We start from the raw sequence: 25975 nt of genomic DNA on the forward strand, positions 1-25975 counted from the left end.
CCCAACCCCGCTGTTCTTTCCAGCTGCTAACTTTCACTAAAGTTGCAGTTTTTTATTATCATGGATATTTTCCCCTCTTTATTGGCCAACAGCTTCAGAACAAGGATAGAAGTGAAAGAGAGGTGGAAAACCACTCATTAACACAACAATCATGCTTATTTCCTTGAGAAACTGTGCTAAAAATATTCCAACTGATATATTTATGTTAATTAAAAACTTGTGTGCATAAGCTTGCCTAGAAGTAGAGCCACTACTTTCCTGTCATTTGTCAGTGTTTATTTTCTTTATTTATTGCACTTAAGTTCGTGTTTAACTCAGCTGCAGGAGGAAGTGAAGGAGATATTTCAGAAAGACACCTGTATCTGCTCATGTGGACTTTACTGTTGTGTGTAATTGATTTCTGGTCTAACAGTGCTACCAGCTAAGTACCAGGTACGCTAGAGCATTGCAAAGTATTTGGTTTACTAGCAAAACCAGATAAAAAATGCTGTTGCAAAAATATCACTGGTAACTTGTTATTCCATGCATCTGCTCCAAGGATATATATGCAGATATGCTACTGAGTCAGGTCCCGGTAATTTGTCTGATTACAAATTCATCAGAGCAAATTCATTGATTTTATGTAAAATGACAATCAGCCTTGTAATGGTATTTCATAAAATTCATCGCTGGTTACTGAAAGTAAATGGAAGAAAAGAATCTGCACATCTCAAACTCTTCTGGTACTAAAACTGTTTATTCCAAAGCAAGCAAAAGTTTGACTGGAAAAGCGTATTTATTCTAAATGAGCATTTTTTCCAAATTTAAGGGTCATAGGAAGTAAAACAACGACGAACATTGGAAGTAGTGGATTGCTGGTGCCAAACTGAGTTTCTTTGTTGTCCTCTGTCCCAACTCTTTGGTAAAGCAGATGTCTGAATTTGTTATCAGTAAAATGTACTCAACTGTCTTTGTTTGTGCTGTGTATCTGGGAAGAGTACTAAGGAAACAAGAAATGATAAATTGTTCATAGTAAAACTCAGTCTAAAACTGATGTGGGATTTAAATGTAACTTGGCTGGTACACTACCTAACACAAAGGCACTTCAAACTCTACTGTAAAATAAATTTGGGTACTGCAATTTGCTGATCCTGATGATGGCTGTTGTCATGGTTCCCTTCAAGGTGTTTTGTATGCCACCTTCTCCTCCAGCCTCAATATGTTTTTGCCATCCTCCATATCATTTGATTAACTCTCCTAAGCACCTTCAGCGTAGGATTTTATGGTTCATAAACCTAGTTTGCTGACTGTAAAACCTTAGGTAGGGAAATCACGCTTGTTTAGAAGTATCCAAATGAACACTGTAGCTTTGTATGAAAAATAATATTCATAAACAGAATGATAGAGCTCTCTGTGCTGGGACTTCAGCCTGACATTCTGCAATATATTTGCAATATATATTTGCAATATATGTTTGCAGAATGTAGTGCAATGAAAAAATCTCAAGTCCCTTTGGAAAGTTACACTAGACTTTAATGTTACTGGAAGCAGTTATATCAAAACTGAGTTCATATTCCAGAGAATACTGATTATTGATTTGATACAAACACATTATCAATTTCTGTAAATCTTAGTAATTACTGTTTTTGCTCTCATGTACACAAATATTAACCTGATGAACTAAAACTGTGCCCAGTTCTTCTAGCTGGCAGTTTATTCATGGCCTTGCTTTCGCAGCACTTAAAACACTGATTAAAACTGCAGGCTGCCTTGCTGGTTATAATTTTTTAATCAGAAGAATGTTTATTTCTTATGTTTTTTATTAAAACCTCATAACTTTCTCCTGGCATGAAGCAGGTATGGGACTAACAGTAAGTGGCTAAGGCTGTTTTGCAGTCTTGCTAAAATTGGCTATGGGAAATGCTGCGTCTGAGTTCTGTCACTTCTGAATTTCTCATCTGAGAAGCAGACAGGGTTTTTTATTATATCAGCTAACAATACCTGCTGTCAGAAAGCTTACTTCTGAGTGGATAAAGCTGCTTTCTGTCTTCTGTCTCTGGACTTTAAACACGAGTGTCTCCTGCAGTCCCACTTAAAAAATGTCTGTCTACCAACTTCACCAGACTCGTGAAGTTATCCCGTTTGTTGGTTCAGATTTGTTATTTCTATTTTGGTTCCTTTGCTTTTTATAATTTTCTTTCTCATATATCCAGGGGAACAAGAGCATGCAAAACCCTGGTACTGATCTCATCTCAAATTTATAATCCTAAAGAAGGTTAGATTATAATTTTATCTCGTTATGTAATTGCTGTATGAACAGATTACACGAAGATTGCAATGAAGAAGATGAGAGCAGGTTGAGCCCAGCATGTCTCCTATTGAGCTGCTGTATGTGTGGGCAAGAAAGTCAGATGCAGTAAAAGTGTAGTCACATTTTTCTTAGTGCAGTATTTTTAGCCCCTCAAAGCAGTATACCAAAGTCTACATCTTTATGGGAGAGGTTTCCAGCTGCCTTTGAGAAGACCTGCTTGCTCTAACCATACTGCTATCAGTAGAAGCCCTTGTGATGTTTCACAGGCTGCTTCTTTGCTGGAAACTTCTGGGCACCTGAACAGTTAGATGGAAGACTGTGTGCTTCTGCAGAAATCTGGTAATTGTGCAGAATTCATTTTACTAAGGCCTGAGAAAAGAGGCACAATTTTAGGTTAAATTCAGATCAAAATGATTGTGAGAGGAAGAGGCTGTCTGTTATGTTCCCCAGCTGAGCTAGCTTTGCTTTCTTTGTCTCCATTAATTTCACATACCGTGTTCAGGTTTACTGCTTCTGAATTAACATTGCCGTTTGTTTTCAGTCACCTGAAATGAGTCTCGTTTAGTTGACATTGGATGGCACCAAAATTTTGGAGAATTTAATTTGTTACAGAAAGATAAACAAGAGCAGCGGCTCAGAACTAGCTGGCCTAACATTCTTTGGGATTTCAGTAAGGACCGTAATGTTTTACAAATAGGCCATGAGATCATCTCTGACTGCTGCACAAATGGATTGTGATCAGGACTGCAAAATGGGTTCTGTCTAGCCATATTTGGCTGAGAACAGCCTCATTCTGTGAAGATGGATTCTCACATTTGTACTGAAATCTAAACAAAAACAAAAAAAATCACTGTAAAAGCAGAGGATATAGGAAACATTTGCAAATCAAATAAGAGTTTGCTGCATGAAAAAATCATTTAAGTAATACAGTTTTTGGTGAGGTCATGGAACTTACTGCTTTTATCATCATCAGTTCTCTTAGTTAGTATTATTCCCATTGTAAACATAGGAACAAAAGAATGAAGAGGTTGCACTGCTTCCAGTAGTTATCCTTGAACTCTAGAGCAGTACAGAGATGTGCGCACAAAATTCCTGAGAGCCAGATGGGCACTTAGCCATTCTACCTTCTGATTTCTCTGAAATAAAAGCAGAGGGAAAGACAAAATGTGTATCTCCACAATAGCACTTTACATTGAGAGAAAGCAGGCAGGGTAGGCTAGAGTTTCTACTTTGTACATACCATTGGTACCATACGTACCATTGACTGGATACAGTTCTGCATTTCGGTTTCTTCTCCTGAGAAAATCCCCTTTTCCTGGATCTTCTGCCTTGAAATATCTGCCTTTGTTCATCTCATTACCAGTGGGACTTCCAGTAGTCAAGGGTCCTAAGGTCCCCCGACCTTAGAACTTCTGAACTCAAGAGATGCCACAAGGAGCACCTTGCATGGTGTTCTCCTTGACTGAACTTTATACGAGTGATGAGAAGTTTTTAAATTGTGTTTTTTCCTGTAAGAGAGACTTTCAAATCCACTCTGAAAAGAATGATAATAGAACTTGTTGACTGGTTTTTGAGATGTGTTTTCAGACAATATTTCTCCTGATAAAACATTACATTTTTTGTTCTTCATTATTTCTAATATACAAAGCTGAATTCCTTTGACGTTTGTTTTGTTGTTCTTTTGTTGTTTTTTTTTCATGTTTGCATATAAATCAGGAACTCTCTCAGGTCTTTATACTTTGTGCTAAGATCTTTCAACACCTGACTTAACTGCAAAAGGAGATTAGAAATTATCATTAGAAGTTATATGTCCAGCTGCATTTCCTTGTTCCTAGAAGAAATGAACACGTGTGCAGCCGTGGAAAATAAAATTCCACTTTCTTGGAGTCTGCAGTATCTGTATCGACACCTTTTCCTTCCTTGTTTACTAAAATAATGGAAATAAGCAGATGCTTTATAAGGAACAATACTTTTGCATTGAACACTGCAGATCAATCGCTTTTCCTCAAGTGTTTGAAGGCAGTGCTGTGGCCAGCTAATGATTGTCTTGCAGTGATAATTGATTCATGTCCCTGTCCTTCAAGGGAAGGAGTGGGAAACCTCGGTATTGAGAAATATTGTTGGAGCAGTACATTTAAAGGTCAGGTCATATCTGACATTTGGGTGATCTTATTTCCCCAGGCATTTAGTCATGCTCTAATTTTTCATGAACCTCATCTGAAATCCTAGACCTTCCCCGTAAATGAAGTGTTGCTGGATATTAGACTTGAGGGATACGGGGGGTCTGAGCATTCTATAGAAAATGAAGGCAAAGCATGCCTGGTGAATCAGTAAGCAAATGCAAACCAATATTGTGTAAGTGCCCTTTGCCAAGACTGAGAATGTTAAGAGTAAAACATGAGGTGTATGGGAGGCTAAATACACAAAGAAAGAGTACAAATGTCTTGATGCAAGCCGTTCATCCCTTGTAGGTATTATGTGTATGTGTGCATTTGAATGTATACCCGCTTGTATGTATTGTTTACGTAAACATATGCTAAAAATGCCTAACCAAAGAGATCAAGCCTAGAAAAGTTAAAAAATGGCTGAGTTATGGTTGTCTGCTGGGAAACAGATGGATCATGCCACGAAGCAGTCCCTTTTGGTATCTGGCTTTTTGCTCATTCTTAGCTCCACAGTGCTTTATTGCCAAAGGACCCACCCAACATTTCAAAGCTACTGAAAAAGCTCTTCTTTGGGAATGCATTTATGATTACAGAGGTTCTTGCACTAGTGCTATCTGCTCCTCTCTGTGCTCTAATCTGAGGGCAGAAATAGTTTCATTTGACTCAAATAACTGGTTGAGCAGAGGCCTGTCTGGGTGTGATGTATTGAATTATGATAGCTGGGATAGTAGACTTCATAATCTGTTCTGCTGTGAAACTCTGTGCAAAAAATAAACATTTTTGTGCAAAGTCATACATTTGTTTATTCCCTCACCTTGTTTATAGATAAGCTTTAATTGATCCAATACAACCAGACAGACGTGGTTTGGATCCCACAACTATTAGGTAGATAGTTCTGCCCATGCTGAAATGCAGTTCTTGGGGAAATCAGGGTCACTTCTCCTAGTACCTTCCTCAGACTGTCGTACTTCAGATGTGGCAGATGCTTAACTTTTGTCAGTGTCTGTTCAATCATGTTTTACAGGCAGCTATTGATGAATTGTCTCATTGCTATTAAACAGTATGAGGGCTGAACTTACCCTCAAATAACGAAAATAGCCATTAATAGATATTATTAGATAATATTTTATGTGATCATTCGTCAAATCAAAGACTGGACTGTCCCACAGTTTATGGTTATGACAAGCTATGTAATAAGTATCAGTGGTACACAAACAACTTCTCAGTTCTTTTGAAGTTCTCTACAGAATGCCTTTAGCAATTACTGTTAAAATCACAATAGTCACATATTGTTGCTTCCATTTACATATCAGTCAGCCTGAAGGTTTGTGCATTCAGAGAAGTGTTTATGGTGTTGCCTCGTGAGGTCTTCTGCTTTTAAAACCAATATTTTCATTGAAATTTAAATCTAGGGTAAAATTACATAGCAGGAAAGGTTTTTTTCTCTGAAAAAAAAAAAATCTGCCACCAGCCTTTTATCTTGATGATAGGCACTGATATCGTGCTGTGCAACTGCATTTTGTTTTATATCATTCACTGAGAAAGATATTCCCCTAGTTTCTCATCTTCAAGCTTTTTGAATTGGTAAATAAAGGGAAAACTTTTTGCTCCCAAACTAGATTAGTATCTTCTGGGCTAATCTAACCCATTTATGTGGGTACCATATTACCAGAGAGGAGCAGATAAAGATTAATACTGAGTGCACCCTGACCTTTTTCTTCTGTGTAGTTAATTCTTGTTCATTGCATTATGATATTCCAAAGAGACCCTGACCTTAAGGGAAATACAGTTCATAATTTAGTTAAGAATATGTTCACTTAAATTTTTAAGTGCTAAGGATTGTGGAAAAAAAGGAAGCCCTTCACAGGAAGGAGTGAGCCTTTTTCAATTCACTGATTACAGCCTTCTGTACAGTGTGACTTATGGATTGGGGATGTCTTCCTTATCCTAAGCTAATTTTTGGTACAGAGATAACAGCTATGGGATGAAGATTCCTTAGAGTGTGTGTATATGTGCAAACAAAGATGTTTGTAGCACATCAAGCAAGAGATGACAGCTGACTGCAGCTTACCCTCACAAAGGGCCAAAATAACAGTGATAGTGCTATGTCAAGACACAACAGTGCTTTGCATAAAAAAAGATGGATTTTGGCCCAAAAGTTTAGAAAGCAAGCACAAGGAGCTGTCTGGGAAAGAGCTCATAGATGTTTGTGGGACAGTTTTACCCATGAGGATTGTCTTGCATCCTGGAGAACAAGTTTACTCCTACCTTAACAGGCATAGTTCCTAAGAGCTGGTATTTATAAAAGCATCCATTCCATTCAGTTTTTAGTTAGGCAGTTACTTACACATGCAATGAGATCCTTTTTTAATTTGTTCTAAATCTCTATACGGCTTGCTGTTATCGTGTGAACTCAATATTCATACAGCATGGAATAATGTGCAAAGGAGGGTTTGAGTGTATTTTTGTTATGCTGCTCTGAATTCTACCATTTAGGGCCGGTCACCTCTGACTCTCTTGGCTGTCTACTGCCATGAACTTGGATGTATCTGAGTATAGATAAACAGGAGACAAAAAGGCCATGGTGATCTCTTACAGCTCATTTCCTCGGGTAGTAGTTCAAAAAAGACATAATGCAACAAAAGGAGTGCAAGACAAGAAAGCCAAGTGAATCTTGTCCACTAGTTTAGTAGCTGTCTTTGGACATGTAGTCTGGATTTCGGTTGTAAAATGGGATCCATTAACAGTGGATGAAGGTTGATTATATGACTGAAAAAATAACGTGGATGGTGCCTCAAAAGATCCTGCTCTTTAGCAGTGTATGACTTTTAAGTCATATGTCCTTATAGCGCCTCATTTTTTTCATCTAGTTGATGAATTTGGTAGACAATTCCTTATGTGAAGAGCTTAAAGTTTTGCGAGTAAAAAGAACTGCATGTGTATCAACTGTGGGTATCAATAATTTCAGGTGTCCACATTTTTCTCCCTTTTTATGGGCAATAGCATGCTTGTCTAAGTTTCTAGAAGATTTAGTGTAGCTTAATTGGTGCTGTATTCAGATGATCACTCGCTGTGCAATTGTTTGGGTGGAGGTGTATGATCTTCTCAAGTTGTGCCCTTTTCCTCCCTGTGCAGCGTCCCATCATCTCCATCTGCTGGGGTCACAGGGATTCACGCCTGATGATGGCTTCTGGGCCTGCACTATATGTTGTCAGAGTAGAGCACAGGGTCTCCAGCCTGCAACTTCTGTGCCAGCAGACCATTGCTAGCTGTCTGCGGGATGACAAGGATATCAGCAAACTCACCCTTCCCCCTCGGCTCTGTTCATACCTCACCACTGCCTTCATACCAACAATCAAGGTAAAAGGAAAGCAGCATGCATGCGCATGAAAGAGAAAGGGGTTGCTTGATTTTCTTCTCCCTGCTGCTCCTAAGTGACAATGGCTAAAATCCTGACCCTACATAAGTATGATAAAAAAGCATGATTAAGGGTCACTCCTGTTCAAGGACAGCAAAGTCGGTGATTAGTGTGGTGCCTACTGAAATGTGAAAAGAGAGCTTACACACACTGATCTGTACTATTGTGCATGGATGGCTTTTCCAAGGGCATTCCAAGGTACAATATGCTGTTAGCTCAGGAAGACTGCAGAAGTAATTGTGTCATAGTTTTAGGAGACATTCACAGTGGTAAAACTGTTACATCTCTCCTTGTTGCATGACTCCTTATATTGCCAGGAAAGATATACTTAAAATCCATGTCTACCCAAATATCTCTACTGACTGTGAGTTCTTCTAACCTTACTACTCCAACAGCGCTATGAAAAAATAAAGCAGATATCCTATCTTTTCTTGTACTACTAGCAGAGCTGCTTGCAGAGCCTTAATCTTATTTTTTCATAGATTGCTCAATCTACTTTTTTCATATTTTTGCTCTCAGGTACATCTTAGGATTTCTGAACTCTATCACAGCCTGTAAACTAGATCATTAGCTAGTACATGTCCTACATCCAAATATGTGTTCTCGTGTTATGTATTTTTTGTGCATGCTTAACAGCATTTTCTCAAACAAGTTTTGAGCCATCATTGTAACAGTATGACTCTAGAATAACTAATTTGAAATCTGTCAAGTTGGCCCAGCTTAAATAAGAGCAAATTATGCTTGTAATGTAATGGTTCAATACAGTTCCATTTGTGTACTCCTAATCAGGGCAATTTGTGTGACTGTGAAACATTTCACTTACCAGAGAAGAATAAATGCCTTGCTGTAACCATGGCTCCTTGATCTCCAGAGATACAGAGCATTCAGTAGACCAGTGGTAAAGAAGCACATGTTAGTGTTATTGGTGTCATACAGGCTATATTGTCATAGACAAAAGCAGTCTAACTGCTTTTGGACTGTGCTCTTTGTGGATTAATGCAGCCTGCTGGCAAGCAGGGCAAAATAACCCACCTTGAGTTTCAGACTCATAGTTCTCTACACAGCATGCAAATAGACCCTCGTCAGAGATGGGTCGTGTACTCAGAAGTAAGTGGGATTGACAGAAGAGTACAAGCTCTTTCCAGAGCTGACTACGTAGTAGCATAGTGTTATAGAATGCACCAGTACTAATGAGGAATGGGAACGTGAATGGCCAAGTTCACTTTTGGGGACAGCAAGAGAGAAGATAGAAGTCTGAAGCTTTGACTTGACTGTGTTACCCAAGTTAAAATTTGTTATCAAGTTTGTGATTGATGGAGCTGGAATTTGAATACAGATTTGTTATCTACAAGTCCAGCCTTCCTCTTTGATATGATTACTCTTAGTTTCTCAGTTTTAAGCTGTTTTAAGCCTAACTGAGCAATAAACAGCCCCACTGTTTTGTGTGTCGCTCATGTATAACCCACAGAGTAAAGTGATCTGCCAAGTTAGAGTTGGATTCAAGTTCAGTTAGTCGTGTCAAGATTAAATCATCCCCCCCCAAGAAAAAGAACAATAACCTATGGGAAAATTTCTCTTTCCTTCCTTTGTTTCATTAAGCCTCCTATCCCAGACCCAAACAATATGAGAGATTTTGTCAGCTATCCAACAGCTGGCAATGAACGTCTTCATTGCACGATGAAGCGGACAGAAGATGACCCAGAAGTTGGTGGTCCGTGTTATACTCTGTACTTGGAATATCTTGGAGGATTGGTGCCCATCCTGAAAGGACGTCGTATCAGCAAGTTGAGGCCAGAGTTTGTCATTATGGATCCTAAAACAGATGGAAAAGCAGGTAAAAGTGAACTGTATCACTACATAAAAATGATTTTAAAAGACTTCAGGTATTAAAAGTTCAACAGTTAAAGAAAATCTTTATAAGAAATATGGAAGCTGGTATCCGTTTTTTTCCTTCTTTTTCTGCTGGGGAAGAGTTTTTAGCATGATCTAGGCTCAAGCCTCTCAAATTATATCATACTGTCAAAGAGAACTTGTTATATTTTGAGTAGAAGAGAATAGATTGGTAATTAGCAGAAAATATTTTTTAGTCTCGATTTTGAAGTCACTTGAATGTGATTCAGCCCTCTGAATCATGTACACTTGAGTTTAGACCACTGGAAACTTGGGCTAGGCACGGTGAAGAACAGTTAATTATGTCTTTATACTTTTATCTCATCTACCGCCCATGGATCAGATTTATGCTTCTGATGACTGATAGTTGTAATTGATATCAGTTTTCTGAAGCAGCACTTACATTTTTTGGGGCCTGTTTTGATAGATGAAATCTATGGAAACAGCTTGATTTCCACTGTGATTGACAGCTGCAACTGCTCTGACTCCAGCGATATTGAACTGAGTGATGACTGGGCAGCAAAGAAATCTCCCAAAATCAGTCGAGCTAGCAAATCACCCAAACTTCCCAGGTAATCATTTCTTGAATATTGCCTCATCTTTTTCCCCAGGTTTTCTTTCTGCCTCCCTCCCTCCCTTTCTTCCATTCTAACAGTTTCTTGACACTTCATAAAATTCAAAGCAAACTCCTTTGGGCAGATAGGAGCCTTCTGGAGCACTGAGGTCCTCTGCCATGTACAGTTCCAGACTGATCTCAGATATTGTTGTTGAGGTGGACTTTGAGGAAAGTTCTGGGGCAAAAGGTAATGGGAAGCAATAAGGCACCCTTCTTCCCCAGCATCCTCAATTTTCACAAGTAGGCTCAAAGAAAAGCCTTATGAACTCTCCCACTTCTGCTCTGCTGTACATGAACTCTTGCCACCATGGAATGTATTTCATCCTTCAGACAGTTCATGTTTTAAGTGTTCTGTGCTTAAAATCCCTGGTCTAGTTAAAGACTGTACTTCCTCAGGGGTATTTTCAAGTTCAGAAATCCATGCGATTGATCCAGTTATAGGGGGCACATCTGTTGCTGTGGCGACCTTGCAAGGAAGAATTAGCAAATATCCTCCCGATCACTGAGTTGACAAGGCTTTGTAATGGAACACAGAACGAGTTTCTAAGTTGTTAATGTGTCTGATTGCTCTCCTGCCAGCTCTTCATTACGTTTATTATGTGCACAGACAGAACCCTGCACTTGCGCAGAGCCTCATGGGTGTCTGTGATGGTTCTCATAGGCACTGGTGTCTGCATGCCAGCTTCATGTTACAGGTTTGATGCCTTTCAGTTGCAGACAATGACTTTACAAAGACTTTATAGTATGAGGCTGTCCTAGCAGAAAGCAAAGGAAATGTGTTTATTTATATGTGAATGCAGTGTGTGAAAGTTTTTATTTCAGTAGTACTTGACAAAAGAGCCATGAATACCTGAACCTAAAACAGAAATAGCTCAGGTAAAGAAACTGTCTTGCTGCTTGGTTTTCTGAAAGCTTTTGCTTTTGCTCTTTCTGTTTCCCACCAGTGAACTTTTTCAGTTACATTATCTCTTCTTACTCACGATGCCCTTTGTATAATGTGAGGCAGGAGTATTTGGCTCAGAGTGAGATCACTGGTTATGGAGCCTTGATTTGCCATATTAATGCAGAGATTTGCCAACTGAAGTGTCATGTTTCTATTTCTTGAGGGTTTGCTTGAAGTCTGAAGCTGAAATAACTCAGCTGTACTCTATTTTATTAATTCATGTAGGATATACTACATCTGGTAAACTTTCTTAGATGATTCTGAAGATACCCAATCTGAGTAACTGCAAATGTACCAAGCTTTACACATTTTTACATTTAAACTGTAACTCTCCACAGTGTAGATTATGTAGTCTACACTATGCTAAGGGCTGGTGCTCTTCAATATCTTCATCAGTGACATAGATGATGGCATCGAGTGCACCCTCAGCAAGCTTGCACATGACATCAAGCTGAGTGATGCAGTCGACACATGGGAAGGAAGGGAAGGCATCCAGAGGGAACAGGACAGACTGGAGAAGTTGGCTCATGAAAGCCTAGTGAGATTCAGCGAGGCCAAATGCAACGTGCTGGCACTTGGGTCGTCAGGACAATCCCGGGTATTTATACAAACTGGGGGAAGATCGCCTTGAGAGCAGGCCTGCAGAGAAGCCCCAAATCCTTCTTCTGGTGGACAAGAAGCTGGGCATGAGCCAACAGTGTGCACTTGCAGCCTGAAAGGCCAACCATGTTCTGGACTGCATTAAAAAAGGGTGGCCAGCAGGGAGAGGAAGGTAATTGTCCCTCTCTTCTCAGCTCTTGCGAGGCCCCATCTGCAGTACTGCATCCAGGTCTGGGGCCCCAGTACAGGAAGGATGTGGAGCTCTTGGAGTGGGTCCCAAGGAGGGCCACTAAGATGATCAGAGGGCTGGAGCACCTCTCCTATGAGGAAAGGTTGAGGGAACTGGGCTTGTTTAGCTTGGAGAAGAGAAGGCTCAAGGGAGACCACATTGTGGCCTTCCAATATTTGAAGGGAGAGTATAAACAGGAGGGGGAACGGCTGTTTACGAGGATGGATAGTGATAGGACAAGGGGGAATGGTTTTAAACTGAGACAGGGGAGGTTTAGGTTAGATATTAGGAGGAAGTTGTTCACCCAGAGGTTGGTGACACACTGGAACAGGTTGCCCAAGGAGGTTGTGGATCCCTGGAGGCATTCAAGGCCAGGCTGGATGTGGTGGTTGGTGACCTGCACATAGCAGGGGGGTTGAAACTCTATGATCATTGTGGTCCTTTTCAACCCAGGCCATTCTGTGATTCTTCATTAGTCACTTAAAGAACACCGTACCTGCTGCCTTCATTACCATCTTTATATTCCTAAGCATGTTTTTTTTGCATTTTTGCATCCCAGTTGATTATTCTAATTGTTGCTTCCTATGCAGAATCAATATAGAGGCTCGCAAATCTCCAAAGATGTCACGAGCTGCACAGGAGATATCAAGATCACCAAGGTTACCAATCAGGAAACCTTCTATTGGTTCACCAAGCCTAACCCGAAGAGAGTTTCCTTTAGAAGATATTACTCAGGTATTGTGTGCATTGTTACCAGACCTGAGCCCACATGCTGTGGTACACATCCAGTGATCCTGAATAATTTTTTTTCACTTCTTTACAGCTACTAGATGGAATGCTGCTATAACTGCATGTTCCAAGTCAATATTAATGTTTGGAAATGTCAGTGGAATATCAGGCATTGTTTGCTAAGTTCTGCCCCCAGTAATTTCATCAGTGTGAATCCATGCGAGAGGTTTTATATGAGTTGATGCTGTTGGCTGTTTGAAAAGTATATGTAGAAATGTTTCTTATTCCGTTTTTCTGAGCTGTCCTAATGCCACTGTAGTTCCCTGATTTGCTAGGGATCTGCAGAGACAAGATTGCTCTACAGGGCCAAATGTTCTCTGTTTTATAATTGTGTGGAACAGCCTTAATTGGAAGGAAGGCAAGAAATTAGCACTTGGTGTTCTTTGTGTTGTTCACATTCTGTGGGTAAATGAAACTTAGCAGCCTGTAAAACTGTCTGGATTAGATACACATTTAATTAATACCAGTCTGAATTCTTTTTGTTTTGTATTGTTTCAGCTGTTTTTTTCCATTCTGTCATTTCTCTTTCTCCTTCTTACAAAAATCTTATAGTAGGTCAGTTACACAGCAAAACAGGACATGAGACCAAAGGCTTGGATCTTGTTCTGATATGGACAGCATAACTCTTGGCTTCTGAGAAAATCTTTTAATCTTTCATACCCATAATTTGATCACCATGGAAGCAGTGGTTTGGGAAACTGCTTTGGAAGCTGGTTAAGAATAATTCATTTATATTTTATTCATTGTTTTGTAAAGTGATTCTGAAGCATAGAACCAAAGGACAGACGGAACATTATTTTCTGAGATACAAACTAGTTGAACTCATAATATACAGAAGAAGCAAGCAGTCATGTTCTTCTAAGCAATGTTGTTTAGATGTTAATCAACTTTCACTACTTCCCCAGCTTTAACTGATTGTTGTAGATGTAATTTCAGATGGTGTTCAGATGTCAAAATGAGGCTTTTTAATGACTGGATATAACAGTTCCTACACAGACACTTTAGGTATTTCAATTATAAAAAAAAAAAAAAAGCTGAAATTGTATTATTACATAGCTTTATTGCTCTGCAGGTTTTATTAGAGGTTGATATAGATCTTACTAGGTGAAAATGATGTTGTTTTTTCTTTGTAGCACAACTACCTTGCTCAGGTCACATCTAACATCTGGGGAACCAAATTTAAAATTGTGGGTTTGGCTGCTTTCCTACCAACTAATCTCGGTGCAGGTAAAAGCAAATTCTGTTTCCTTTTGCATATTAAGCTTTCTAACAAATAAGAAATTTACAATATACATTTTTCTTAAGTGATCAAAAAGCTTCTTTAACAGAGCAGTTGTTTTCTCTGGACATTGGGAATTAGAATTTACAAAATTCGCTGTACCTGAAAGAGATTCAGATCTATAAATACAATAATGAGGTGAAAATGTTAAAAGTCTCAGGTGTAATAGATTAATTAACAGTAAAGTACAGACCTTTATTCTTACAGTTTATTTGAACAAAACCCAAGGTAATAGACAACATTTTTTGCAAGGAAGATATGAAAATCACAGTAGAAGTGTTTTTAAAAAATCCATTTTTTGTAGTAATTTACTTGCTAATTATACCAAAATAATGTAAAAATCGCTCTTACAGACCATGCTGAAGATTCTGCAAGTCTCAGTGGGTAGCATTATCACATGATTCTCTTTCTGGGTTATTCCTAGACTGGTATCCTTAAAAGTAGTGATTGTCTGCTCTTTTGATCTTTTTCTGGGTAGGCCTTTTCTCCCTAGACAGTCCTACCAAAAGAAAATGGCTAAGCAAAGAGCAGGGTATTTTGTGGAATCAATAGCAGGACTGAGCTCTGAACTGGAATACCAACGGAAGCTCTAAGAACTAATAACAATGCCCTGGATGCAAAATTAAACAGATATTTTTTGTGTCTGTATTGACTACCATCAGGCAAGAGATGGAATACTAGTTACTGGCAAGATGAACCCCTCTGAACTAGCCTTGGAGCAAAGATTGTCCTCAGGATTTGTCACCCCAGAGACAGCTACTGTAGGGCAGTGGCATCTTCTGCTTACTGAAGTGTTACACAGTGGTTGATTCCAGCCAATTTGTTTTACAAGTCCGTTATCAGTTTTTGACATCCACATTTACAATGATTGCCAAAGGATAGTGTAAGAATGACTGTACTGGGTCAGATCAGGTGAATTTCTAATTCAGTATTCTCTCAGTTTCAGTGTAAATATGTTGAGAATTATATAAATGTAGAGTAAATGTGCAGTGGTACTTCCTTCAGATACTGTCCCTGCAGGACCTGGGTCTCAAGGACTACCTGAGCCAGGAGAGTTTCCTTTGTATGTAATAAGCAGATTTCCTTTCTGAGCACTTTCTCATTTTCCCCTGAGTTCTTATAAGTATGTGGCATCCTGTGGTGAAAAGTTCCAAAAGTAGAATAGAAAAATAATTTTCTTTCCTAAAAATAGATGCAAGTACAGATGAAGTAATTCATTATTTCCACAGCTTAACTGAAGAGATGCTGCTTTTGTTTAAGGAGAAATATCTGAAAGAAGCAATCCCTTTTGTCCTCTTTATGCAAAGTATTACATAGTGATTTGGTTAAGAATGTCTCATATATGCATTTGCTTATTAATAAATCACATAGAAATTATAATAGCCCTTCTATCTGCTTTGAGTTAATTCTTTTTTAGCTTTATCTGCTCCTTGTGTAACCATTTTTAAAAATTATTTCTTGTCACATTCTGTCTCCAGTAATATATAAAACCAGTTTGCTGCATCTTCAGCCCAGGCAGATGACAATCTATCTCCCAGAAGTGCGAAAGATTTCAATGGACTACATTAACCTGCCTGTCTTTAATCCAAATGTTTTCAGTGAAGATGAAGATGATTTACCAGGTAAGGAGGAATTTAGGCCTCTCAAATTACGGCTCTAGCTAGCTGGAGGACAGATCAGCTCCCTCTGATAAATACACAAATCAAAATCCCTTAGTCTGGTGGAATCCTGTAGAACTGCATTAGAACAAAACTAGTGCATACTGCAGACGTTGTTTTATAAAGACATAGAAAAATTTATTGCTTATAGAGCTAGTAAGCTTCATGTGAATTGGAACATTAATCATCTTCTACTTAGTTCACTAGCAGTTTTCTGTAGATTGGAGCCTTGCATTCTGCATCTTTGTAGAACAGAATTATATTGTGTTGGAAGTCTAAAGGGGTTGTTCTTGTGAGTTGATGGAAGCAAAGCGCAATCTGATGGCAGGAGCTTGGGCCAATTCCTGACTAACTCAGACACATTTTGTAAAGCGTTTTGTGAATCCCCTTTCGTATTTTTATCAGTAAAGGAGCTTACAAGGAGGCCAAAATAGTAAAGTGTTATGTAAACAAGGAGGATCGGAAAGGAATTTCTAATTTCACTAAGATGTAAGGTAGTGGGACATTCAAGCAGTACAGGGAAAGTTTGGATGCAGGTGATTTGAGTGTGATAGGTAAAAGGGTAGGAAGTACTAAGAACCTTCTCCAATTAAGAATAACAATAAAATGAATAGCCATGAAGTTAAATTAATGCAATTTCCAAATTCGCATATCAGTGAGAGATTTGTGTTTCCCATATTGTAGTTTTTTGGATCTATAGAAGTGGCCTCCATGAACAGACAGCACTCTTTAAGGAAGAATAAGTATGAGCACTGAAGAATTAAATTGAAGGTTCTCACACTGTTTTGGATCTTTTGAGTGTTGAAAGCTCACACACTTGTGACTGACCCAAGCATCAAAGTAGCTCTCTGTGTTTTTAAAGAAATATTAAAGTGCTTAAAATGAAGCCCATTTCCCCATGATTCAGGGCTTGTCTTGCTTAATTTGTGTCTACCTGATATGTCTACCTGTAGGATCTGAAGAAAGAAATATTTTCTTCAGAAAGATTTGAAAAAAATAGTAGAGACATTGGTGATCATATATATTATGCGCTCAACAAATTCTCCTATGAAACTTATTTCATGCATGCAAAAAAAAACAGAAAAACTGAATAGAAAAAGAAAGTTAATGTAAAGTTTTTTGTGTCCCTTCCTGATGTGCAATATCAGTGCTTTTAATTTTATTAGAAGAGCTGAAACAGTGTTCTGAATTACAAGTTGGTAAGCACCACGGAAATATAGGGAAAATTGTGAAGAGTTTTCTTCCTGCTCTTTGAGAAATGTAATAAGAGTGATAATAGATTATCTTCCATAAGAGCCTTCCTCTTCTGCCCACTTTTTTCTTTCAAGTTCCTTCTGACTTGGCAAACAGGCTATTGAAATTTTCAAAAATCTCTCAAGAATTCTTTCTTAAAGCCAGTAAGTATACAATGGAAAGATGGCTCCATACAAATGGAAAAATGTATTGCAGTGTAAGTAATGGTTCCCTGAGAAATTTAAAGGCAAACAAATGAAAAAAAAACAGCAGTAGAAATTGCTGTTGGGCAGTGGAATTTGTGAAAGTACTCTGGGTGAGGTGCTTTTTAATGTAGTCAGTAAAGATTTGGCAGGGCAAAAAAACAGTGAATCGATTTAACTTGCAAATTATGCAAACAAATCAATTAAAAACCATTGGAGAAATGAAAAAAAAAGTTAGATTTAAACACATTGGGATATTAAGCAACACCGTGACAAATGAGATGTTATTTGGATAGGCACTTAATACCCATGACAGCAACATTCCAGATTGCTCAAGCAAAGCTAACAATTAAACCTTAAGCTTAAGAGAAAAAATTGCTAGCTCAGGATGAGTGCACGGCCTGCCAGCCAGGCACAAAATTGCTCTGCCTTGGGGCTGCTGAAGTTTAGCTGTCAGCCTTCTAAAGGAACAAACAGAGATACTGTTAAAACTTACCAATATATCCACAAATATCTGCACACCTTCCAAATTTCTCTGTGGCTACTAATATTGATAAAAACCTCATGCTATTGGAAGTGTAATTATAGGGCATGAGTAGGCGACTAGGATTTTAATTAGAAATTAATTACGAACTAGGCAGTGACTGGATTAATTCTGACTAATGGATCTCTTGCCTGATGAGTTCTTGCAAACCACAGATCTCCATAGAATTTGCTCGCACAAATGATCGTAGATAGAACTCTAATTTCCTGCCAGAAACCTGCTTGATACAACTTATTATTTTGCGTTTTTTTTTTTTGTGCAGAACTAGCAAAAAATCTTAGGTTCTCTTTTTGTTTATATGTTATTATTCTTTTCTATCTGTGTTCCTTCTTATTTTGACTTTTGCATCTGCACTTGCTTTCAGTGTTCTCCTTTTCCTGTTGCTCTCTGGCTTTTCAGTGGTAGCTCTTCCTGGAATCAGTCTTACTGCTTTTTGCAGAAGGAATTCCAAGCTGTTGGGGCACATTCCATGCTTTTTGCTTATAATCATGAGAACTGCTACACTGTCACTTGTTCACCACCACTTGTGGGAAACTTTTTGTCTATTCATCTACTTCTTTTCACATTTCTGATTGCAGCTTGTCCAAACATTGATGCTGAAGTTGCCTTGACTTCAACACTTAATTCTTGAATCTCTCTTACTTCCCATCTATTTCCTCACATCTCTTCTACACCAACCTGCTTTCAACAACTTCTATAAGTTTTGTCTGTATTTCATTCCATTGTACTCCTCTCTCTGTTTCATATTCCTTCTCTTTGTATTAGAGGTTGCTCTGTCACTCACTATACTCAAAAGATAATACTTGCCTTTTCCCAGCTGATAACTGTATTCTCCAGTTTGCCGAAGCTCACCAAGTCTGGGAACGTTATGCTAACTGATATAGTGCTTTCATTGCTGATCTTCCACTTTCTTCATCTTTTCCTTGGCATTTTGTGTGTGTGTGTGCGTGTATGTGTGTGAGAGAGAAAGAGAGAATGCTTATCAAACATCTAAGTCAGTGCTGGTAATTGCTGTCAGGTCAAGGCAGGCTTATAGCATCCTCTGCCCGAAGCTCTCTCCAGCAAATCAAAGCAGCATCTCACTGGCTCTAGAGAGTGTCAGCCTGGGTCAGTGAGGGCTGTTTTGTGCCTTACCACAACGTAGCGGCTGCCCTAAACAAAGCCTGGGAGCCACATCCAGTAGCTTTAGGATTAGAGGCAAAGAAGAGGTGCCAGCAGCCAGGTATCTATGGGTAGATTTTCTTTTGTATTGTTTGATTGTTGATATCTTTATCATCAAAACAACTTAGCTGAAAACTAATATGAATCTCGATTCTTAAAACTTTGTTTTGATTTAAGTAGTGTTCATTACAACTGGATGATGAGTGAGTGCTAGTTCAGACCCACCAGGTAAACTCACTGCTCTGGGAAAGTTCATGGGAATCATAGTGTGGCCTAAACGTGAGTGCTGAACTTTACTTCTGAAGTACCACTGCCACAAAGTTAACTTAAAATTGATCTCCAAATGTAAGAAATGTGCAATGGGAGTCAGTGCAGATAGTCTGGGTTACTTGCTCAAACTAATGTCTGACCCACTGATTTCAGGTCTGATAGCAGCCCTTCCAAATACAGCTGAGCTCCTAAATACATAAAGATAAGCAGGCAGTTAAAAAGTCAAGGGTAAAACAAAATGACAAAGTACAAAAGACGTGCAGTGATCTTTTTTTTTTCACTAACTTTAAAAACAAATTCCCCCCAGTTCCTGAATTTCATGTTAACACTTCCATGAACTTTCCCAGTGGCACATTTTTTAGCTGCCCAAATGTCTTCCTCAAAGTACTGAATAAAAGCAAAAAATACATGAAATGCCATTTCTGGAGGTTTTTGTGGCTTGACGCTTGCTGTCCTTGTGTGTGCCTAAGCACCACGCTTAGCAAAGGCCAATGGGCCCTAAACTAGAGCAAGCAGAGGGCAAGTGGCCTTGCCACATGCAGGGAGGCTAGCGAGTGACGGGCTGTATTGTTCTTTGCAGTGCCTGGAGCTCCAGGTGCCCCTGCCAGCAGCCCACCCTGCACCGTCAACATCCCCATTGCCCCCATCCACAGCTCAGCCCAGGCCATGTCGCCCACGCAGAGCATCGGCCTGGTTCAGTCGCTGCTGGCCAACCAGAATGTGCAGCTGGATGTTCTGGCTAACCCTCCGGCCGAGACAGGGGGTGAGGGGCCAGGACCGTTCCCAGGAGCACCAGGCCGATTCCCTGGCCCTGGCGCAGTGGCACCAACCGGTGGAGATGTGGCCCGCGCTGCCCCTGTTCCTCCCACTATTGCCCCACCACCCCCCGCCATCGCCCTTGCCGACCTCCGGGACCATGGTGACCGTGAACACGAGCCCCCGCTCAAGGCCAAGCCCCCGCGTCCAGGACCGGGACCACAGCTAGTGGAGAGCGATGCTGTCATCTTTGGGGCCACTCAGGAGCTGCAGCTGAACAAGATGAACCCCCCGCCACCCTACCCTGGCACCGTTCCCACGGTGGGTCCCCCGCCACCCCCACCTGTCCCCCCACCTCCGCCCCTCGACCTCTGCCTGAAAAAGGGGGAGTTCTCCCTTTACCCTGCGGGGCACTACCAGCCGCCCCTGGGGTACGAGCGAATAACAACATTCGACAGCAGCGGGAATGTGGAGGAAGTGTGCCGACCTCGTACCCGCATGCTCTGTGGCCAGGGCACCTACACCCTGCCAGGGCCCGGCAGCTCTGCCACTTTGCGCATCACCGCTGCCGAGAAGAAGATGCAGCAACCCTGCACCAGTGCAACCCTGAACCGGCTGACAGTTCCCCGTTACTCCATCCCCACTGGGGACCCACCGCCCTACCCCGACATTGCCAGCCAGCTGTCACAGGGCAGGAGCATTGCACAGAGGCTGGACAGCAGTATCATCCATGCTACTTTGCGGAGGAACAGTAGGGAGGCAGCGCTGAAAATGGCCCAGCTGGTGGACAGTCAGAGAGCCACCTTGCAGCTTCCCCCAAAAGCCAAGAGCAGCGTTGTGACGGCACAGTACCAGCAGAGAGTACCGACTGCTTTGTACACCTGCAGCCAGTGCAGCAGCAGTGGCGGCAGCAGCACCACGAGTGCTGGTGGTGTGGGCAACATCACTAATGCCAACTCTGGCAGCAGCACTTCCAGCATTGGTGGCATGAGACCTGATATGAGCACGGGGAGCAGCTCCCAGCACAGCTCTGTCATCGCTCACTCTGTCAGTACGTCGCCTTTGGCCTCCCAGTCCTCCTACAACTTGCTGAGCCCACCTGACAGTTCCCGTGACCGGGCAGATTATATCAACTCTGCCTTTACGGAGGATGAAGCCCTTTCTCAGCACTGTCCAGTGGAAAAATCGATACGGCACGTACCTGTGGCCTTGACGGAGGCTGCCATCGGTGTAAAACGGCCACCGCCGTACCAGTGGGATCCTATGGTGAGTGAAGAGATATGGGTTCCTCAGGAAAGGACATCTCAGAGCTCTGTACCCAACCCTTTAAAACCAGCCCCTCTCATCATCGGTCAGACTCAGCACCTGGATATGTCTCGAATGCCGTTTGTCTCCCCTAAGTCTCCAACGAGTCCCACTGCCACTTTCCAGACAAGTTATGGGGTCGGAATACCGTACCCAGGAAGCTACAGTGCCCCTCCCCTTCAGGGAATGCAGCCCCCATGCTCCCCCAAAGAAGCTCTGGCCCCAACACAGTTTGCACAGCAGGAGCCCACAGTAGTGCTTCAACCAGGTTACCCACCCAACCTCTCCTATTGCCCTTTGCCACCCATGTATCCGGGAAGTAGCGCCTGCTCTAGTTTACAGCTGCCACCGATAGCCTTGCACCCATGGAGCTCCTACAGCGCATGCCCACCGGTGCAGAATCCCCAGGGCACTCTGCCTCCAAAGCCGCTCCTCGTGGTGGAGAAGCCGGTTATGTCTCCCCCTCCAACCGAGCTCCAGGGCCATGTGGGTACAGAAGTGATGGTGGAGACAGCGGACACCTTCCAGGAGGTGCTCTCCTTGACAGAAAGCCCTGTTCCTCAAAGGACAGACAAATTCGGCAAGAAGAGCCGAAAGCGGCTGGATAGTCGTGCTGAGGAAGGAAATGTGCAGGCTATCACTGAGGGCAAGGTCAAAAAGGATTCGAGGACACTGACTGACTTCAATTCGCTAATATCCAGCCCAAGGCTGGGCAGAGAGAAGAAGAAAGTCAAGAGCCAGAAAGACCAGCTCAAGTCCAAGAAGCTGAATAAGACAAATGAATTTCAGGACAGTTCAGAGAGTGAGCCGGAGCTTTTTATCAGTGGGGATGAACTGATGAACCAGAGTCAGGGCAGCAAAAAGGGTTGGAAAACCAAAAGGAATTTGAGGACAGCCAGTGAGCTGGATGAGTTCAAGTGCCGTAAGGCCAGCGAGAAGGAGGACGGGAGACTGGGGAGCCAGGGCTTTGTGTACGTGATGGCCAACAAGCAGCCGCTGTGGAACGAGGCAACACAAGTCTATCAGCTGGACTTTGGAGGGCGAGTAACCCAGGAGTCGGCAAAAAACTTCCAGATTGAGCTGGAAGGACGGCAGGTAGGAGGGCAGTGGCAAATGCTGCACCTGGGTGGGAGGGTGGGTGCCAGGATCCAGCCTGCCTCTATGCAGCGCAGTGCCTCCAGCTCACATTGGCTGCTGTTTGGGGAAGAACACACAGAAAATAATCGATAAAAACCAGCGAAGTGCTAGATTGAGAAGTAAGGATAAAGTGCAGTTGTAATGTAAATGTACCAGACATATTCAGTATTATCCCAGTAAGACATAAGAACAAAGGCTTCCTTTAATATCGCTAGTTTTTACTTCTGAAGGGAAGTAGTTTTTGTAATAAATCAATTGCATAAATTGGAGAAAAGTGCAACAAATTTCCTTGAGTATAGTTACAGTTGAAGTCAGTGAGTTTGGACGATAGCTCATTTAATGAACACTGCTCAGTTCTTGTGGCAGTTACATGTGCTTTGTTCAAGAGAACTGATGGGGGTTCAGTTAGGTTCCCTCAATCAAAATTTCCCCTCCTGAGTTATCAGGCCTTGGCAGCTTGTTCTTAATCCTGAAGGTACAAGAGGAAGCTCTGACACTCTCCCAGAAAGAGGCTCGGTGGCCCGCTTTTAAGCAGCCTATGGATAGAGAAGTTTTGGGAAGCTAGAAAATGTTTTGTTTTACAGTCTCCCCCTTCTGCCTGAGTGGGATGTTACTACACCAAAACCAGGCTATTAATAAATCAGCAGAACACTGGACTGGGACAGTCCAAGTGTTACAGATTTAATTCCTGGTTCAGTCATAGCATCTCTGAATGTCACTTTTGATTTATTACAGACATCAAGGTTCTCAACTCTCTCTGATTTAACTTGGGAGATCAGTGTCTTAAATATTCAACATAGATAACCAGTGGTAGCCTCCTAGTTTTGTCCTGCTGCAAAACAACAGCTTGTTAAGAAAGCAGTGACCATAGCCATGAACCCCTGTGCAAAATCACACTGACCATAGGCTTTGCTGGTGATAGAACAAAGCTCAACTCGCTTGCTTACGTTCCAGCCCAAGAAACTTCACTGTAGAAAAAAATGCAATCAGGGCTTCTGATTAAGCTTATGAAAAAGCAATATTAATAGGCCAAACTTTACGTACTCCCTGTAGAAGAACAACCTGACTATCCTAGCTTTACGTTTCAGACAGCTCTCGCTGCCCCTGTGCTAATTCATTCTCAGTCTAATTATTTTCTAGGAAAGTTTATACAAAGGAAAATAGAACTGCTAAAGAAATACAGCATGCTAAATGTGAGGTGCTGTAGACAGAAGATTGGTTCTTCCCTTTCTCTGAAAGCTCCTTCCTTTGAAAATGAAATCTGTTTTCCTGATGGGGCAATGATGGAATCTCTCCAATGGAGAGAACATTATTTTCCTGCATAAAGAAGGATGCTGGTGTGATCCACATCTGTTGAGGTCATTGGAAACATTGTTCTTACACCAACGCTTTATAGTGTTTATATATGTTTTAATGCTCAATTTACAGAGTGAAATATTAGTCAAGTACTCTATGTGGTCCATTATTACAGTGCACTTACTCTTCATTGTCCTCCCACTCTGTGCTGTGACTACCCCATATTAATTCAGAATGATTAACAGAAGTGTACTTACGAAGGGGCAAAAATATTTAACTCTTGTTCTTCTCTGTTTTCTTTTCTATGACTCACTGTTTTTGATCTTGTTCTCTTTTTCCTTCCCCGCTTTTACCCTGCTTCCCAGGTGATGCAGTTTGGAAGGATTGATGGCAATGCTTACATTTTGGACTTTCAGTATCCATTTTCTGCAGTGCAAGCCTTTGCTGTTGCTCTGGCTAATGTGACTCAACGCCTCAAATGAACAAGCAGAAACCTGGAGAGAGGAAAATGTTGTCAAAACCTTCTCATAGAGTCCAAACTGGAAAATGTCGGGGCAGCCTATGTTAGGTGCACTGAGGTGCCTGGAAGCGAAGAAGGCCGTAAAACTGGAAAAGTCTCTTAGTGCCCAACTGAAGGGCATTAACTCTAATCAGTCATGGGGTGGAGGGTGGGGGGCTTTCTTCTCTTTTGTTTGTTTGTTTGTTTTCAGGTGTTTTCTTTTTTTAAAGCATTGTGCTGGGTTTCAGAAAGAGCAAAGGGTTGAGAGCCATTCAGTGTTATGTGGAGAAGTGTGGCTTTTGGCTTGTTGTGATGGTTCTGCTGTGTTTGCTACAATAGCTCATAGAGGGATTAAAAAAGACTGCTCTTTTTGATAGACTGCCTTATATCATGCTGTTCTTTTTAAAACAGGGAACATAACTTTTTTTCTGGTCCAGTTTGTACTACTACATCAATGATAGCAGCAAAAAAAAAAAAAAAGGAAAAAGAAAAAAAGAAGCTATAATACTTGAAGACGCGTGTTTCTTCTCTGATCTCTGATAATAACTGAGTACCACAAGTTCCAGGGAGGCTTCTGTAGGTCAATATTTAATTTATACATAACGATGTGTTACTCAGAAAAGAAACAAAACTGTTACCAATGTGATTTTAAAACTCAATGTATCCAATAAGTTGATGTCTGCTTGTTTTGTGTGCTGTTACTGGGGATAAACATCTTCCGCTGGGTGACAGAAAAGAGGGAAGAAAATAATTAAGAGCGTTCCTTCTTTGCTCATACTGATCAGCAGTATTCTTCAATTTGGCCTGCAGCTGGAAGAGGTACAATGTGACCAGATGTACCTTCAAGGCCATGCCTATACACACTCCTCATTTAAATGTGTTTACACTTTATAAACAGAGTCATTCAAGGGAATGAGAAGGCCCAATGTATTCATCTTCTTAGTAATCAATAGGAATCAAGTTCCACAACATTGTATCTGTGCTAAAATTAGGAAGGAGACAGAAGTATAGCAAGTCATTACAGGAAGCAATTTCATCAGGAAAGCAATTTTGTTACAGGAAACAACATCATGGCTGGCTGGAGGACAAATAAGCTAAAAGTGGAAGGAAAAATTGGACAGAATTACTCCTTTTATCACCATTACTACTTGAGTAGTTCTTGTGACTGTAGTTTGTGAATATAATGCTCCAGGTAAGAAAGAGTGGCAAGGCAAAGTTTAAATGGAGTGTTACAGGGAATGGCTTATTCACAGGAGGGCAGCTTGTTCTGGCTAAAGTTTAGTTTCTGGTGGACATGCAGACTTGCTGACCATTTAGAAGGGTTGCTTGCACAGAAGGTTTTCTGTGTTGTCCATTTTTGTGTATGTATTTCTTCGCTTTCTCTCTTTCCTCCTTGCCTGCATTTTGCTATAGAATACGTTCTGGTATGGAAACAGTTTCCACAGTGATGCACAAAAACTGTAATTATTCCTGTAATTGTTTGGACGTTAGATTACTAAACTCGACTGCAGATTTCCTTCAAAAAATTATTCTTTTGATGTGAAAGGCACGCTGAGGAAGATAAGTTAGTTGAGATGTTAATACTGCTTTGTCTTTTATCCAGTTTAACTTCTTACTTGAAAAGCTGTATAACATAAGATAAACAGTTGTGATTTTATCTCTCTTTTTGAAAATTCTGGTGGTAAGGCAGTTCT

General features: G+C 40.9%; 1 protein-coding gene across 1 annotated transcript in view; it reads left to right on the plus strand.

The window, feature by feature from the left end:
- TULP4 (TUB like protein 4) overlaps positions 1-24264 on the plus strand; it is a gene marked incomplete at both ends in the record, with an annotated part of 106744 nt that extends 82480 nt beyond the window's left edge. The window contains 8 exons of the mRNA XM_079532482.1: positions 7591-7815; positions 9473-9707; positions 10191-10335; positions 12742-12886; positions 14074-14167; positions 15698-15841; positions 19869-22444; positions 24148-24264. Coding sequence (XP_079388608.1) covers positions 7591-7815; positions 9473-9707; positions 10191-10335; positions 12742-12886; positions 14074-14167; positions 15698-15841; positions 19869-22444; positions 24148-24264 — 3681 coding nt within the window. The remainder of the gene's footprint in view (positions 1-7590; positions 7816-9472; positions 9708-10190; positions 10336-12741; positions 12887-14073; positions 14168-15697; positions 15842-19868; positions 22445-24147) is intronic.
- Between the last annotated feature and the right edge of the window lie 1711 nt (positions 24265-25975).

The sequence above is a fragment of the Tetrao urogallus genome (assembly GCF_951394365.1).
Source record: "Tetrao urogallus genome assembly, chromosome: 2".
In the NCBI taxonomy this organism is placed as follows: domain Eukaryota; kingdom Metazoa; phylum Chordata; class Aves; order Galliformes; family Phasianidae; genus Tetrao; species Tetrao urogallus.